This window comes from Cupressus sempervirens, chromosome 6, assembly GCF_028749045.1.
Source record: "Cupressus sempervirens isolate cs-2001-9-10 chromosome 6, ASM2874904v1, whole genome shotgun sequence".
Lineage (NCBI taxonomy): Eukaryota > Viridiplantae > Streptophyta > Pinopsida > Cupressales > Cupressaceae > Cupressus > Cupressus sempervirens.
Window position 1 is genome coordinate 383,006,990 of NC_143123.1, and position 19,346 is coordinate 383,026,335.

General features: G+C 34.8%; 1 protein-coding gene across 1 annotated transcript; it reads right to left on the reverse strand.

Annotated features, from left to right (window-relative positions):
- Positions 1–18,295: 18,295 nt before the first annotated feature.
- Positions 18,296–18,726, reverse strand: LOC149552661 (uncharacterized). Its single transcript, XM_089790223.1, has 2 exons — positions 18,494–18,726; positions 18,296–18,410 (listed from the first exon to the last, which is right to left on the reverse strand). Exons 1-2 carry the CDS (start codon positions 18,718–18,720, stop codon positions 18,296–18,298), a joined length of 342 nt encoding a protein of 113 aa, XP_089646349.1. The 5' UTR covers positions 18,721–18,726.
- Between the last annotated feature and the right edge of the window lie 620 nt (positions 18,727–19,346).

The window sequence follows — 19,346 nt, forward strand, 5'->3', positions numbered from 1 at the left end:
AACACCATGTGTTGAATTAGAGTTGCTTACTCCAGTGTTGTCAACATGATAACTCATAAGAGTACACAAACTCCTAAGTGTCTCACCTGAATAAATAATAAAATAATGCATTAACCTAAGTAAAATTAAGTAAAGTGTAATAAGTAAATACGTATTTACACCAACACCCCCTCTTAAGTGCAACTTAGGGGAATGCACTTAAGTTCACAAGAACTAGGATGAAATGCATAATGGGTCCCTACTACTAGGCCATGTTAAGTACCCATGTATATAATCAAATGCAATCTCTCATAAAGTAGAGAAAGAGGGAAAACCTCATGGGGAAAACCCTCCCCTAAAAAGAGAGATGAAAAACAAGATGCATGGATGGATAAAGTAATCAAGACCCCCCATGACAACATATATCAAGTATATACAAAGGAGAAATGTGAGAAGAACACTATCCCAAAAGATGAAAAGGTCCCCCCCCCATAAGAGAGAAGAAGAAGAGAGACAAGGTAGTTTCACCCCACCCAAACGAAGAGTGTCGATCAGTGATAGCTACTCCAATGTAGAAGTTGATCCAGGACTGTTGAATAGTGTTCCTCCCCTTTGGAAGAAACAATACCCTAGGTACAAATGAGATGCTTCTGCTATGTGTGGAAAGAATCTTGATGATTACTGATGTCTTTGAAACTTGCTCAACTGTCCCTGTCAAGGATGAATGTAGAACCTGACCCAAAGAATCTATTGTCTCCTCAACTAATAAAGAGACCTCTTGCAATTGTTGTACATAAATATCCACAATCACATCAACCTGTGAAGATCGATCATGTAGAGAATGGACATGAGGGTCAGAGTGAGCCCTCACAACAACTGAAGAAGGATCTTCTCCATCAAAGAGAAGATGTCTATCAATGATGTACCCCAAATCCTCTATGTATGACTCCACAAACAAGCCTAAAATATCTGCTATGTAGTCATCCTCTGATGCTAGAGCTGGAAGACTAGGTGTACTTTGTTGTGTTGGACCTATCACTATGGCAATGTATGCATGTGGAATATGCTAATGATGTGACCTCTTGCTGCAAGTGTCGATAGAACCCCACATATCTAAATTTTTTGAAGCACTATCGCTAGTGTCACTATCAGTTTCCATAATATATGATGTGTAGAGAGGATTGGAGGAAAAATTAGGTGAGCTTTCCTCAAAGTGTACATCTTTCTCCACAAAAATCTCATGTGTCTCTAGATCCATAAGTCTGTATGCCTTAACACTGTCTTCGTATCTAATGAAAGTATAAGGTTGAGGTGGTGGTGCCATGCATCTCCTAGAAGATATATCTGCCCATGCTAGACAACCAAAGACTCTAAAGTGTGTCACAACTAGTTTTCTACCGCACCTTTTCTCAAAAGGAGTTTTTCCATGTAAGGTGTGATGAGAAGACCTATTAAGTATGTGATTGGCACTACTGATCTCTTTGACTTCAAGTGATGGATCTAGAGACTTGGCTTATATCATGCAACTTGCCATGGACTTAAGAGTTTGTATCCTCAGTGATGCAACATCTATCTTGTGCAGACTGAATGTTGGTGGATTTTGAAGATCAATACTCTCAAGCTTGCAAAAGTCTTTAAGTCTTTTGTTCACATATTTTCTTTCATTTTCCATTTGAAGAACTTTGATGGCTTTCCTTGATTTCTATTCAACATGAGCCTTGAAGGCTATAAGCTTATCCAACACTTCATTCTTATGATGAAGAAAGTAGACCCAAGTGTAATGTGAAAAGTCATTAATGAAAGTATGTATGTAGCGACCTTGGCTGATGGATATCGCTGCAAAAGGAATTGCTATTCTTAAACATTCACCTATGCAAAAGTTGATTGTAGGTAGACCTTTGACCATTTTATTTGAGCAAAGTTGCTGAAGATAGCAGAAGGCAAGATGTCCATATTGCTCATGCCATAATTTGATATGTGAATTGGATTGAGTCAACAAGGCTTGTGAAGGAGACTTGGGCACAAAGTGGGAGAAATAATACAACCTTTTGTCATGATTAAATTTCCCCACTGCAACCAATGAGTCATCTTTTAGACTATGCACCTTTACTGAGTTAGGAAGGAACTCAACTATATGACCATCTCCAAGGTGAGTGATTTGGTAAATTGAAAGGAGATTAGAACTTAGGTTGGGAACATAGAGAACATCTTTGAACTCTCCATTTTCCATTTCCACATTTCCTTTCCCTTGAACATCCATTTTTGTATCATCTCCTACAAAGATGTGTGGTACCTTTGACTGCTTCAATGAAGAAAAATCCCCTTTTGAAGAACCATATGATATGAAGCACCTGAGTCAAGAATCCATTCCTTTGAGGAACTTGAATTTTCCATGAGTACTTGTCCTTTATCCTTTAAATCTGAGGAAGATCGTTTCTCCTTATAAGCATTAGGCAGTGGAACATTGTGTTTCTTTATAATGTTTGTCAACTCATCAATCTTTTTACGATAACATTCATGTTCTTCATGACTTAATTTCTTGCAATAAGCACACTTTTTCTTGTCCTTATTATTGTCCCCCTTCTTGTTTGAATCAGAGGAAAACTTTTCTTGTTGATTTGATGGTGGTGTTTCCTTTTTTGCATCCTCTGATCTATTATTCTTCCACTTCTTATTCTTTCTCTTTCCTTTATTTGAAGATTGACCAATTGAATTTTGAGAACCCTCATTATTGGCTACCAGTGCCCTAGATTTTGGTTAATTGAGAATCCCCATTGATCTCAACTTATTTTCTTCTTTATCCAACAATTCAACATAATGATCAAAAGAAACTTTTTGATAGGCAGACCCTAATGTAGTCTTTGAGGTGTTATAAGTAGAAACAAATGTGGAGTACTCAGATGGCTGTTTATTATGTATGAGATAGATTAACCTATCATCTTTAATAGGACTCCCACAATCATCAAGCTTTTTTCTTAATTCATTCACCTTTATGATAAAATCCTGTATGGAATCAAATGCCTTAGGATCTAAGGAGACAAGCTCATCTTCAATTTTGAAAACATCTTCCTCAAACACTTTACCATATAGGTTTTGGAGGGTATCCCAAGCTTCCTTGGATGTACGAGACTTCTAAATCGGATATATGATCTTGTCTTCAACCCCCAAACAAATATCTCCTAGGGCTTTCCTATCGATTGTTTTCCAATCAGTTATTTCACTAGTAGATACTTGATCACTTGTTGGTTTAGGAAGGGTATTGTCTACATATTGATAAACTCATTTATGCATTAAATGACACCACATTTTAATAGACAATGTAGCATAGTTATGTGGAGTTAATTTTGAAAACTTAAATTTTCCCATGATGTAGAAAATGAAAGAAAAAAAGCAGAAAAAGAGGAACACAACTCCAAGAACTTTGCCCCTTTTCACTCAATCAAGAAACCCCCCAAAAAATATGCTTTTGGCACTTCATATGTAGTGCATTTACAATGGCCACTTTCCAATTTTGGCCTTATTAGACTTCTAATTTTTCTTTTTTACAACCTCCTTATGGAGCTCAAAACTAGAATATTATAATGTATCTTAGATATACAACAATTCTGAAGATATATCAAAGTATTACAATGCAGAAAAGGACCTAATTCTGAAAGTGACACTTTTGTCCACACAACCCTATAATTTGATTGTAGATCTAGAAAGTAGATGAAAAATAATGCACTTTCAAAAAACATAACCTATTTTTGTGTCCAAATGAGCCTATACAGAGCATTTGAAGTTGCAAAATGCAAGATTGAATAGATACAATCACCAAAAGACACAATTTTTGACAAATTCGTGCACCAAAACCAGAAAAGAACTACACCACTAAAATTTTTAGGAAATTCTACCCAAAATTAAAAAATGCACCTAATTTGGAGTTTGGATGACCGAGAAATGGCCTCCCAAAGTCGGAATGTCAAATCAAAAATCAATCTGGAGAGAGGTTGGATCAGCAAAAGATAGGGTTAAATTTGATGGTCATACAATCATTGCAACAATTCTATTTTGCCCTTGAATGATGGTCAGATGACCATCAAATTTAGGCTCGTGAACTAATGATGTCAACAAAAATGGGTCCCCCTAGATGACATTAGCATGACATCAGCATTATACAGAATCGTACAAACTATCCAAAAAATTTGAGGTGTTTGATGATGTGGCAATTGATGATGAGGTGTTTGATGATGTGACCATACCTTGGTTGCAAATCAGTGCCTTGTGCCTTCAGGTGCTGGTTTGCAATAAATACTCACCTCACGATCGAATTTAGCCTAGCATAGGAAAATTGATAGCCAATTTTCACCAAATCGATATTTCAGATGCACTAGCAAGGTCCATTTTGGCTCTAGACACTCCCAACTTTTGTAGATTCTCCAGATTTGGGTTGAGGTGCTAAAGCAACTATGGTCTCGAATGACTATGTGAAGAGAATGTCGTCAAGCTCTGATACCATGTAAGAATTTCTTTAGGGAAAAATTCACCCAAGACCAAGGAACTCAAACACAAGCACAACAGTAGACCAAAGAGAGTATGATTAGAATGATGATATATTCATTCAATATTGATTAAAAGTACACTAGGAGTACCTATATATAAAGGCCTTTGGAATGCTTCTAGAGTGCATAGGAATTAGCAACATGATAAGTCATACAACTAGGCACATGTCCACCAGATATGGGTTATCCTCCATTAAGCACAAGAGTAAGTGCGATGATGAGAGGATAAGCCTACAAAGGTGTAGCACACAAAATAATATTGTAGACATCATGTGCTAAATTAGGAGTGCAAATAACTATGTTGTCTACACGACAACTTAGTTAATGATGCAAACTCTAGTGTTGTAGACACCATGTGTTGAATTAGAGTTACTTACTCCAGTGTTGTCAACATGACAACTCATAAGAGTTCGCAAAATCCTAAGTGTCTCACCTAAATAAATAATGAAATAATGCAATATAATAAAATAATACATTAACCTAAGTAAACTTAAGTAAAGTGTAATAAGTAAATACGTGTTTACACCAATAGTTTTAGATAACATACATGTCTATCCCTCTAATGGAAAAAATTAGAAGCATTAAATGGTGCAATCAAGAGGAATGGGCCATTATTGATGAAACCATAATCATAGGTCTAATAGGGCCAAAAAATATAAAATATTCAACCAAGCTCAAAAGTTCAATTATCTAATCCAACCAAGGTGTGCAAATGTGTATAAGTAACTCCTCCATGTATTCAAACCATTAATCAACAAAGATGTTCAAGGAAATTGCAAGTTATAGGCCAATAACCTCTTACTAATAATCACAATCATCAACAATCCTGCATTTTCTCAGCTAAAATCTTGCCAAAACTTCATTAACCTCTTCAAATTTTTGCAAACATACTTAAAACATCATGGGGAATGACTTCCCATCTTCCCACATTCACCCATCACATAAATTCCAAGATGACTTTTCAAATTCTGTCTTTTGCAACATTTTTTACAACATAAGCACAAACCTATACATGACATAATCAAACACCTCTAAATGGCTTAGAAATATGCCAAAGCCACCAATAAATCAAAAACATCCAAAAATGGGACTTTGATCATGTATTGACCAATGTTGACAAAAACTCAACAAATTTCACCTACATGCAAACATTTAAACACCTCAACACCAAAATTGACAGGATTCCCCATGATGCACTTGCATCCTTGCTTGCTAGAATTGAGCTCCTTGAATACACCTTGAGAACTTTCTTGCAAATGACAACTCGAAGGAAGGTATGAATCTTCTTCTCAAATTGATAGCATAGGTGGATTTCGTGCATATGAATAATGGACATTATGCATGTAATAATGGATCACTAAGTCAAGTGATTAAGCCTCATTTTATAGAGATTTCAAAATCAAAATTGAAAGGAACAACTGCACTATTTAGGGAAACAAATTGAAAACCTTGAAGGCTGAGATGAGCTAGGGTCCCAAGGAAACATGCCTCAAGTTGAGGTTGACCTTGGCCTCAACCTAGAATTGAGGTCAATCTCTACCTCAACCTAGTAGACATTTTGCATTGAAATGTTCTTCAAAATCTTGGGGATAGAGAAAAATAGTTAGAAATGGATAGAAAATTAGAAAAAGTATAGATTGAGCATAAATGTGTACATGTTCTAGGGGAACATTAAAATAGAGGGCTAAAAGGTCTTACAAAGAAAATGTACGTGTTTTAAGATGGTACACTTTTGTAACATGCATGTATGTTTTCCAAAGGTTTAGAAATTTTTGTGAATTCAAAAGAAAGGTATGTTTTGATTTTTCCAATGGGTGTTAAGAGTTAATTTGATTTTTTTTAGCATTAGAGTGATAAACCTTGTGGTTTAGGCTTAGTAAACAAGATATACTCGTCTTTTTATCTTCTATTATCATCTTTATATTCCATGAGATTTTTGAGGATCATCTAAATATTTATTTCTAATGAAATGCACAAAATTGTTGTATAATAGATCCAAGGTGAGGCTTAGAGGGCCTTATCTTTTGAAACCATTAACCAAAGAAATATTAAGAAAAATATATGAAATAGATGAAGAATAAGGAAACTTGTATTATTATAGAGGATGAGATACATGCATACATCATGACATCATGTTTGAGTCTCAAAACTCTCCCATATCATCAATGCATGTGTTTATGCCAACCATGTCAAGTTTCAATCCTTACAAAGTGCACATTGAAATAAAATCAATGTTGGCCCAATTCACATGTCACTATGTGGAATCAATAAGAAGAAACACTTTTTTGTAGGGTGGGGTGGGGGTGGCGATGGGGGGATGAAATAACCAAAGACATGATCAAATAACCTCTGATCATAAGTAGTCATACATTAATTAAAATTTGATCATATAGAAATTTCTAAGAGAGCTACAATAGTTGTCACATAATGAATAAAAAAAATTTAAAAGTACATCATTGATTAATTATGTAATACAAATAAAACTAAAAATATCATGAGTTAATTATAAATCAAACATAATTCTATTAAGAAATCAATATTTGATTAAAAAAATATAATCGCTTACCTCATACATTTCAATATCATTGATCTTCTTCTTCCTTCAACTCTTTATCTTTATCATCTAATCTAGATTCGACATTGTAAGGATTGGTCATATCGTCATCATTACATTGATATAAGTTTCAATAATGTCATCATCCACATGGATATCATCTTCATGAACATTAGCTCCTACATCATCATGATATAATTCCTCTTATTTGGCATCTTGTCTAAGAACATCATCAACTTATGGTTGATCCTAATCATAATCATCATCTTCCAATTCTTTGATATATTATTCTTCCACTACATTATATTTTACCATTCTTCCTCTTGGATCATGTCTAAAAAATTGACTAAACCATATCACTTGGAACCTCTAAGTAAAATAGCTACTCACATTGGCTTGGAAGAACATAGGGCTCATTTCTAGCTCACTCGATTGACCTTATATTAACCATGGTAAATCCATTATCATGTTCAAGAACAATTTTATTGGGATAATATTCATTAAATCATAGAATGTATCATTGGACGACGAACACAACTAATTTGAAGGACTTAATATCACACTCAAGTATATTCCCCAAAATACCATAGTATCAATGTTCTAATACTTCCAGATGTATGTCACTTCTAGATGAAACATTAGTTGCCTAAAATTATGAAGTTGTCATAGAATTGCAAGTTCTCTTCATGTCATTTAACTTCTATATTCAAATTTTACAACCATTGCATCACATAGCCTTGTGGGTTTTCATCTGCTATATGTCAAACATTTATAAATGTTTGCATCATTAGTTGATAAACATATTTATTCTTAGTTGAAAGTATACAAAGAAAAAGCCCAACATACATCAATATAATTGAAAATAATTAAATAGTATGGGTGATTAATATATTTATGTATACTTGTTTATCTCTTAAACCATATACTAAATCAATTTTCCTTGGTGTAACATTGGAATCTATATTATGATGTGCTTCTTTAACCAATACAGGCATGCTTTCCCATATTAGTGTGTGACCAGATTATTACATCATTCAATCCATACCATTATCCAACATCTAACTCTTGGCCAATTGTATAAAAAAATGAATTTAACAAATTCTATATATAGTTAATTACCATGATATACAATATTAAATTATAATTGATGAATATTGAAGATTAATAATTAAATAAGTACATTATGTACATAAAAACCAAATGCAAAGTATATTCCAATTAATATTTGTAACCATCTTATAATTACCTCTCACTTTTATCAATCTAACTTTCTCCATTAGGAACTCTCCTTTGAATTTGTTAAGGTAGTTGGGATCCCAAAATAGATCTACATGGATCTTTACTGTGAACTTAGGAAGATGCTCAGTAATGTACACTATGATCTAGTATACCATATATATGTAATCACCCAAAAATAGTTATCTGGACTATAAGCCTCTTTCTAGTATTTTTGTTTAATTTATCCATTGCTTATTCTTGATTAAATCATTAATTAATCATTTTTTTATTATAACCTATGGTTTGACCACTTTATCCTAATTCTTTTATTTAATTGAAAGAACTTTCTCTCTTTTAATTAAATAAAAAATTCTGAAGTCCCACTTATCCTAAGTGTGCACACATAAAGCATTATTTCTATTTTAAAAATTATAAAGGAAAAGACTTTTTGTCTACACATGAATGCACCACTTTCTATGTAGGGAATCTTTCTTTTCAAAAAATCTTTAATTCTCCTCCATGCATATTTTGCCTCTTAAACACCGTCGTTGATCTTTCTTAGGTGAGATTCTTATGCACATTGATCACTCAAGATGCATCATCCACCCTTTATTAAGTCTCTTTTAGCTCTTAATCTGAACTATCCATTTATCTATAAAAGGGAGGGCTCTCTCCCCATCTTATGCTTTGGTACTAACATTATGTTGCAAGATTTCTTAGTGATGAGGGCACAACCCAAGACAAAATGAACACAACAGGAAAAGGGGAATATCATTATCATAATTGATCTTCTATTACCCTCCTTCGAAACCTTCTCCCAAACTCCACCAAAGACTACCTTTACAATGTTAGAAATTTTCTTAAGTAAACCCCAATTAGGTTTAGGGTTAGGAATACACTTTAGAATACGCCATTTGGAACCCACCACCAAAATAGAAGGTTCTAGAAATCACGTCAAAAGTTGGTGTAAAACTAGAAGAATCTAGAAATGGTAGTTCAACTTTCGAGAGGCATAACTTTTGATCTAGGCCTCCGATTGACAAACCATTTAAATTTTTAGAAATTTCTCCAAGTTCTCTATAGGCCTATGGACCATCTTTTCTTGTCTCCCATTTTTTGGGCCTGTACAATGCCATTTAGTGCCTCAAATCTGACTTTAAAGTGCTCTTAGGGGATCTCCAAGCAACTTAAAATTGCATTAAATTTCAAATTGTAAATCCTTTTGACCTGATTCTTTTTTCGGAGTGCTTTAAATTATAATTATAATCATCTCTCCAACTTACAACTTCTAACTCATCATAATTATGCCTCAATTACAAAATAACCTATTTTCTACATTAGCACATATTCCAAGGTACTCAAAAACTCTAACCTAGAAAATCAATAGTGGAACTATGAGAGTTGGAATATCTATTGAAATGAAAACACATAAACAAAAATTAACACTGAGCATATTTTTGGATGATACACGATTGCGCTTGCACCACTAGATGCTTGTGCATCAAACACCCACGGTAGATTGAAAAGTGACCCTATCATTTTATAGCTAGTAGAGGAAAACCCAAATGGGAAACTTCCATTGTAGATATCCAAGTCAAATCTTCTATTGTTCATCCTTTCCATTACACTAGGTATTCTTCATACTACATGTTTCTAGTACTCTAGCCCACATGACTATCCATAATTTCTTCTATCTCCTCCTTCTTAGAAGTAGGAATTGGACATGGCTCTAGCATCAACTCCTCATCTAAACCATCATCATGATATTCTGTTAAGTCTGTAATATTGAAAATAGGAGAAATTTAAATCCCATTTGACAACTTCGCCTCATATGCATTCCCTGAATCACGTTTCTTTAAAAAATTTCTAGGGCCAAATTTCTTCATCTTTAGCTTGTTTTAGGTACCCACTAGAAATTGCTCCTTCCTCAGGTATTCCATAACTAGATCCCCTACTTGGAACTCCTTATGTCTCCTCTTTTGATCTACCCTAGCCTTATACTGTAGGTTCATCTTGGTAATATGTTCTCGCACCTCCTAATGTAGGTTCTTAACATGTTCAACAAAGTCTTCTACCTTAGCACTCGTCTTCTCCCCTTGCTCCATCTTCCTCATCTCTGGTGCAATCCTTGGACTACTCCCATACACAATTTAGAATGGTGATTTACCAGTACAACTATTCATAGAAATATTGTAAGAAATTTTTTCTTGTGGTAGAATCAAATCCCATCCCTTGGGCTTATCTCCTACTAAACACCTCAAAAAATTGCCCAAACTTCTATTTACTACTTCTACTCATCCATCAACTTGTGGATGATGTGCAAAACTAAGCTTCAATTCTATCTTCAACTTCTTCCACAAAGTCCTCCAAAAATACCCCACAAATTTAGTATCTATATAAGAAACAATACTTTTTGGGAGACCATGTAGCTCACCACCTCTCTGAAAAACAAATTTACAATATGCACTATGTCATGAGTCTTGTGGCATGGAACGAAATGTTCCATCTTGGAGAACCTATCAACCACCACAAATATTGAATCATTACACCTTTGTGTCCTTGGCAATCGAAGAAAAAAATCCATACTTATGTCCTCCCAAAGCTTTGATGGAATAGACAATGGCGGATAGAGTTTAGCATTGTGACTAAATCCTTTGGTTGTTTGACATACTTGACAACTCTACACAATCTTCTTCATATCTTGTGACAATTGAGACCAAAAATAATATTCTATAATAATAGCAATGGTCTTATCTTGACCAAAGTGTCATGCAATTCCTCCATTGTGTTTCTCCTTGATCAAGTTTTCCCTCATGAAACTCCTTGGAATACACAATTGACTTCCCTTGAACAACATGCCATCTTGAATCATGTAATCTAGCCATCTAGTCCTGTCTAGAGTAACAGGTTCTTTACAAGCCTTCCAAGCCTTTACAAAGTTAAGATCCTCAAGGTACAACTTCTTGAGTTCATCAAATCCAACCACTTTAATGTGCATTACTATCAACAACAACTGTATCCTACTTAATGCATCTGCAACCTTATTAGACCTTCTACTTCTACGTTTCAATACAAATGTATAGCTTTGCATGAATTCTACCCATTTCAAATGTCTTTGATTCAATTTACCTTGGCTATTTAGGTACTACAACGCCTGGTGATCAGTATACAAGACAAATTCTTTTGGTAACAAATAGTGCTTCCATTTCTTTAAGGCCTGAACTATTGTATAGAACTCCTAGTCATAAATAGAATACTTCTTCTTTGCATCATTCAATTTCTCACTAAAATAGGCAATAGGTTTACCTTCTTGGCTCAACATAGCCCCAATAGTATTGCTACTGGCATTGCAATCCACCTGGAACACTTTGTTGAAATCAGGAATTGCCAACATAGGTTTCTTTGCCACTTTCTTCAACAATTCAAAACTCCTTGTAGCTTCTATAGTCCACTTGAACTCTTTTCCATCCCCCCTCATCGTTTTAGTTAGGGGTGCACATATACTACTAAAATTCCTAATGAACTTCTCGTAAAAACTAGCCAAATCATGGAATGACCTCACCTTAGTAGTAGATCTTGAATTAGGCCATTCCAAGATGACCTTCATCTTCTTTAGGTCCATTTTGAGACCCTTAGCTAATACAACAAACCCCAAATAGACTAACTCACTTTTGACAAAGCTACACTTCTTCAAACAAATCAACAATTTCTCTTCCCTCAACCTTTCAAGGGTACTACAAATGTGCATTAAATGTTCATCCAAAGATTTAATGAAAATCAAAATATCATCAAAATAGACAATAACATATTTTCCAAAAATTTCTTTAATACCTCATATATAAGTTGCATGAAGGTGCTTGGCACATTGGTCAGTCCAAAGGGCATGACTAACCACTCATATAGACCCTCCTTGGTCTTGAATGCAGTCTTCCACTCATCTTCCTCTTGTATTTGTATTTGGTGATAGCCACTCTTGAGATCTATCTTTGTGAAGTATTGAACTCCACTCAAAAAATCCATAAGATCATCCATTCTTGGTAAAGGAAACTAATACTTGATGGTTATTCTATTTATAGCCCAAGAGTCTGTACACATTCTCCACTCTCCATCCTTCATTGGTGTCAACACCTCATGTACTACACATGGAGTCAGGCTCTCTCGAATCAAACATTTCCTCAACATCTCTTGAACTTGTTTGTTTAGCACCTTAGTCTCAGTAGGAGTCATCTTATGAGAAACCTTGTTAGACAAACTAGCTCCAGGGATTAAATCTATTTGATGACTGATTTGCCTTACTAGTGGAAACCCTTCTAGAACATTATCAAAGATGACATCTCCATACTCAATAGACTTGAAACTTCAAGTGGAACTTCACTACTACCTTCCTTAATTTTTTTAGGAATCAAAGCATAAGCCATCCAAAAAAATTCTTCCATCAACAAGACATACCCTAGCACTACTGCATACCTTTTCACCCTCCTTTGTCAAGGGCTTCAATTTGTGGCAAACTCCATCCTTTGTCAGAGAGTATGTATTTGCATGACCATCATGTAGAGCATGCCTATCAAACTACCATGACCTTCCCAATAATAAATGGTAGACATCCATTGGAATGATGTCACAGAGAACCTCATGATGGTAACTCTCAATCTTGAACTTTACCAAACATTGCTCACTAACTAGGACCTTATGATCATCTTGCATCCAAGAAATTTGATAGGGTTGGGGGTGTTTCTCCCTCTTGAGCTTTAGCTTTGAGACCATCTCCTGTAACATCAAATTGTTAGTGCTTCCACCATCAACAATTGCATCACAACATTACCCTCGCACTTGCACCTAGTATGAAATGAACTCCTCATTTTTCCAAGTTCAATCTCACTGCTTAGTAAGACCCTTTCATTAACTAGAACCTCTCCTCTTTTTGCATCCCTTGAATGTGATGGTTGTGCATCATCATCCACATGAGCAACCCTTGCTTGACCATCAACTCTCCTATCTTTCCTTCTTTGGCATTGAGGGCATTTGAAGGCACAATGACCTTCTTCATTGCAATGAGAATAGGTACCACAAAAGCCTCCTCTTCCTGAACCTTGTCCACGTCGTCTACCTCTTCCTCTCTGATCTCCAAAGTTTTGATCATGGGAGTGGTTAAAACCCTCATTCCTCTAGTTTCAGCTAGTACCCACATCTTCATTTTTCTTCTAGTTCTCATTTCAACCTCCAAGTGACCTGCCACTACCCCTTCCTCCTTGACTGCACCCTCTTTGCCTTCCATGTAACCTGCAATAGTTATATATTCTACAAGAAAAGTGTGCAAGATATAGTGCAATAATTATATGTTTACTACATTGAAATGTTTGTAAATAATGGGAAAAAAATTGTCATGTGTGGAAGTTATGATGCTGTTACAATGATATTTTTTTTGGAGGATGGGTGTGTTTTCACAAAAAAATATCAAACATGTATTTATGATATGTAGTATTTCAAAATTATGCATAAGGGCAAAGAAATACATTGCATTAGCTCAGAACTAGAATGTATTTAACTTCTAAGTCAAACCCTCAAAATCAATCAAAAACTACAAAAGGTAAATGCCAAGCAACAAAGAAACACTTGTCAGATGAGCCAGTAAGGCTGGCTGCTATGATGTACAATCCATGAGGGGGTTGTAGCTCTTAATGAAAAAGTCTAGCTTTGTTTTAACTCCTAATTCGGTTCAGTTGTTCCACATCAAATACATCAACCATTACAAAGACTCTCAATTAATTATTTTAGCATTAATTGGTGCCATAGAATTATGAGACTGCTAATGTCCCAAAAAATTTCAGCCAATTTGTTTTTAGTACAATTTTCCCTATAAAAGCCATGGGACCAGCTGATTTATGAGTCTCCTAAACTTCTTAGCAGTTTAAGTGGCTCCCCTCTCTTCATGGGACTATACCCTAAGTAGTTGCGATTTCTGCATAGGGGTATAAAAACTTGTTTTTGTTTGTTTTTTACAGTATTCACTAAGATGATTTGCCTACAAATGACACAGGAAGCTACAAAAATGATGTTACTTCTATTTTTGAAATGAAAATTGTGTGTGAAAGATTTGCATAGCTTTTTGACAGTTTGAGGTAATTTTGCTCATATATTTGAGTACCTCAAGGAGGCACAAAATGCTCATTAGGATTCACAAGTTTTGTTTACCATCTTTTACGATTTAGAAGAACTAGTGTTGTGCAATTTGAAAGCTAAATTCATAATAAAGTGCTCTCGATTGATCCATTTCTACTCATCTTATATAGGCAATGGTGATGTAATAGCAATCACAAATAGTGACATGGAAAGGAGAAATGTTGTGCTTATTGTGATAGGCCAAACAAAATGAATTGCTAGTGATGTATTTGCGTTTGAAAAGAATCACTGTGTTTTTAGATGAAGAGCTTGTGGAGTTCTTGTCAGATTTGGAGGCAAGAAGTCAACAAGTTTGATTTTCCTCCTTACTAGCTAATGCTAAGGGGAAAAAAATTATTGACAAAATGTGGGCCAAAATTCTAGAAAAATTTGGGAAAATCCTGATCAACCTTTTTTTGGGAAAATATCTTGATCAAGACAACAAATCAGAGATCTAGTATAACAATAGATCATTTCCCAAGAATAATAGAATCACATGCCTGAAATAATGATGGAGAACTTCTGAACCACTAGAATAACTATATCTCTGACTCACCTTGTGCAGCATCAACTTTGTAATAGGAACCAACGATGGAAGATTACTGGGTTAGAACTTGATATGTATCAATAGAAAGGAATGAAGAACATTGTGTACGTAGTGAATCATGATATACATAACGTGTTATACAACTATGAAGATGAAGGAAGATGTCATAGTAGTTTCAGTGAGTAGCTATCTTCTATGCAAAGCATTGTTACCAAAACTACTTACCATGTCATCTGCAAAAGCAATGAAAAGATTAAGATCTAAAGTATGCGGTGGGAGTATGCAGTAGAAATGATATGCATAGGGCCTCTTAGAGCACTCTACGATTACAGATCATAATTGCAATTTGTCTATGTTGATGGAGAATTTTATTTTGGTGAAGACAAAGACAATATTCAAGCATTTTCGGTACCAGATGATCGACCTCATACTTAAAACAATAACAGCCACAAAACTGTATATTGGGATGGCACATAATGAAATATTCTGGATTTATTTTGTTCTTAGCTCCTCATCTCAAGTCATAATTTGTGGACGACATATCAAATTTTATATATCCAATGACTTATATGAATAAAACAACAATTATATATCTCACAAAGGTAGAAGTATAATGAAGTGTGATACTAATAAGGCACTGAGACTAAAAAGTTAATTATTTTGGGTGACCCATCTGCTAGGTGAACCAAATAAAGGAGCTGTGTGGTGGGACAAATGCCACAAATAAGACCTCATTCAATTAAGAGGACCGTGGCTATGATGTGCCAACATAATGGATAAAATTGCTAATCATTGACACAAATTCTCATTTATAAAATCCTTAAAGTTACCTTGACATAGCAGTAGTGAATATGCAGGGGGAGCAATTACTGTCCTTTGGGGAGCTTCTAATCTGCTTGCAAGGGATTGCATAAGATTGATAAAGCAATATTATATTGTTGACTAAACTGCTGACATCTTTGCATTTACAAGGAGTTGGGAATGAAAATACACATCCATTCATACAAGTACTCTAGGGTTCCCATATCAATATCAATGGGATGGAAATAATTTTAGATTTCAAATATAAATTTTAAAGGCTCTATCTTGGAAAAATATAAGGTGTGGATATGTGTGAATGAGTAAGAGTGCGTAGTGTGTGTGAAATAAAAAAGAAGACCAATGGAGCACAACACACGCTAGAATCGCAACATAATATGGGAGTACAGACAGTATATCCAAATTGTTGGACAAATTGGCTTAAGGGAATGTTACCAAGAGATGGGATGCATCGATTGGAGATTAAGGGCATGCATAAATATTTTCGTGAAAGAGAGTGTATGTGATATAAAATAGAATACTACAACAATAACGGATAATATGGCTAATCCAAGATGATTTGATTATGTGGTATTTGTAAAACCCATTAGGAAGAGCCAAACCATCTTATCAAACTATCAATATGGCTAGTCTCTCATTCTACATACTATGACATTAACCCTTCTTGATATGTGTAACCCTTGTACTTATGAAGTCCTTTCATAGCCATTGGAGTTCAAACATTGTACTATGAATTGATATAAGAGTGGTGATCTCTTATGAAGCGTTGGAGTTTATGAGTGTATCACAACCTATATGGAGAATTAACACACATTCGTGTGTTTTGGGGTAGGGTGGTTATTTGAGTATCTTATTGAGCTTCACTTTGTTTCGAGAATAGTTTAATATTCTCTACTAAATAGGGCCAACCACGTGAAGGTGGAAGCTCATTTGGCCCCACCCCCTCCCCCTAACATCACTCTACATTCCCCGTTAACATCTAACATTCATTCATTCTTTCAACCATTAATAAAATGTAACATTCAATCAATATCACATGATAACATTCAATCAATATCACATGATAACATTCATTAACACATTAGATTCGTTAACATGCAACATTCATCAATATTCTACATTAACACATAATTCATGAACATTCATTAGCACATAATTAAATTCATTGAGACATAAAATACAATCATTATCAATTAAGGTATGTAGTGACAATCATTTCTTTTTTTTCTTTCTATTTCTTTTTTCTATGTAAGCTCTAAGAGGAGCATCAGTGTCATCATCAATTCCCCCCTCATCAGTTGTTCTATTCTCTGTTCTTGATGATCTCAAATTCCTATGTTGTTGCAAAGGGGGGTCCTCTGCAATATCAAATAAAAGAGTTAAATTAAAAATAATTTATTATAATTGTTACAAGTATTTAATTATTTTAAATAACATAACTGTGTCTCTTTACCTGATCTGACCACATCATTTTGTCTGGACTCAATGTCAACACGGTCATGAACATCGACCCCTTGATCCTCTACAGCTGCTATACAAAATGTTACTTTAATCCAAACACCAATTACAATTACATATAAAAAATTTAATAGCAAATGTATACCTCCACCACTGGGATGCACATCATGCGAACCTTCGACATCCACAGATTGTGTAGAAGGATTGTTAGGCTGCATTCCAACATCCTACGCATTGTTATCATTGCTTGCTTAAAACAGATATACTCACTTTATATTGGAACTTAACATCAAATAGACTAATTGGTAAAGTATTCAATTTGAAATAAATTTCATTTAGCTTATTTACTTGTGGCTGAGATGCATCAGTATTAGAACCTTCCACACTAATTTCAGCTTGTAGTCGTTCAGCCACGGCTCTATAGCCTTGTTGGAAGCCAATTCTCTTATTGTCTTCTGTGAGGCATCTCTCTGAACTCTGAGCCCTGCATTTTTGCGTGGTATGGTGAATTTTACTTGCATTGTTTCATCAACCAATGGAGGGTAGTTAAAATATCAACAACAAATCATCTATAGTCATCACAATATAATAGGAGAAAAATCGAGCAGTTTTAATGGAGCAATCTACTATATAAATTTTGCATGTTTGTATGCTTTTCTTGTACCAACATATTTTCTCCAAATTCTTAAGTTGGTTAAGAGTTAGTTCAGCTCTTTGAAAATAAAAATGGCTACAAGTGCTGCTGCATTCCCCCATTCTTTCAATCACTTCCTCTATTCTCAACTATTGGAGGAAAATTCAGTCAAGGGTGAGATTTTAAATAATGTCATATTAGTGAATCACAAGTTTTCTTCACTAATCTAGATTGCAGAGTCTTGACTTCAATTGTTGAATTGTTTATATTGAATATGAAAATCCACTACTATTATTATATTCTATTGACCTATTTATAATTGATGAGCTAAATAAGGGAGTCCTAGCATTTCCCTTCACATTATATAAAAAATTTGATACAATTTTTCATTTACTAATACTTACAACTCTTGCTTGAAGTTTCGAAAAACCACCAGAGTCGAGCTTGTGTGTCCCGTGCTTTTCTAGTCTTGCCTTTGTTGCCTTTGATGTGTCAGGCAATCTATGAAAAGTTTGAAATATGTTAGATAGTATAAATATGGAGGTTAATTAGTACATAATTAGATTCTCAACAGTATCACATACCTTGCTGTACTCTCCATTGGTGTAATATTATTTTTCTTGTCAGCTTTATACTTTCCATCCAAAATCAGAGCCTGCCACTCAGCCTCAGGAACATAGGGCGAACGCTCGTACCTAGGGTTATCCCATAAATTTTTTCTGTACTGGTCCCTAATATACTTCAAACATAAACCAGCTTTTTCAAGGAGCTTGTTTCTCTCGAATGCACGAGGTCCAAAGAGTTGGGTCATGCTCTCTATAAGATCATCCTTCAACGGTTTGCGTTGGTGATTCCACCTTTTAAGTAAAAAAAAACATGTTAGACTCATAAATGAAGTGAAGCTACCTTTAATATAGTTCAAGAAATGGATGAAAAGGAAAACTATTATAGCAATGATATGAAATCAAAATAGTGGTGTGGGGTTTTAGTTAGGATATGATGTTCCACTAGGTACACATGGTGGGCCCAAATATTCGCAAACACTCATCACCAAGTTTTCTCCAAAAAAGATCATTCCCTACAAAACAATCATGGGATCATTAGTCGATGAAGAGTGATCAAAAACTACATTACTATTATATCACTATAGAATAATAATAACTTTAAAGTACCTGGAACTTTGGCTACTTTTAATGGAATGCCTTCATCGTCGCTGACGATCAATGTGACATCCTTCACCGTTCCCGTACTAGGAACATAGGAACATCCAGGAAATGATGTTGCAGGTCCTATTGCAAAAAGTTTCATAAGTTTCATAAGTCTTTGTCACGATCGAAGTATAAAAGAACAAATGATAATTGATGTTATAAAGTTGTAAAAAAGAAACTGTTTGTTGCTGTCATAAGAGAGAAAAAGAGGGATTTGTGTACCAGAAGA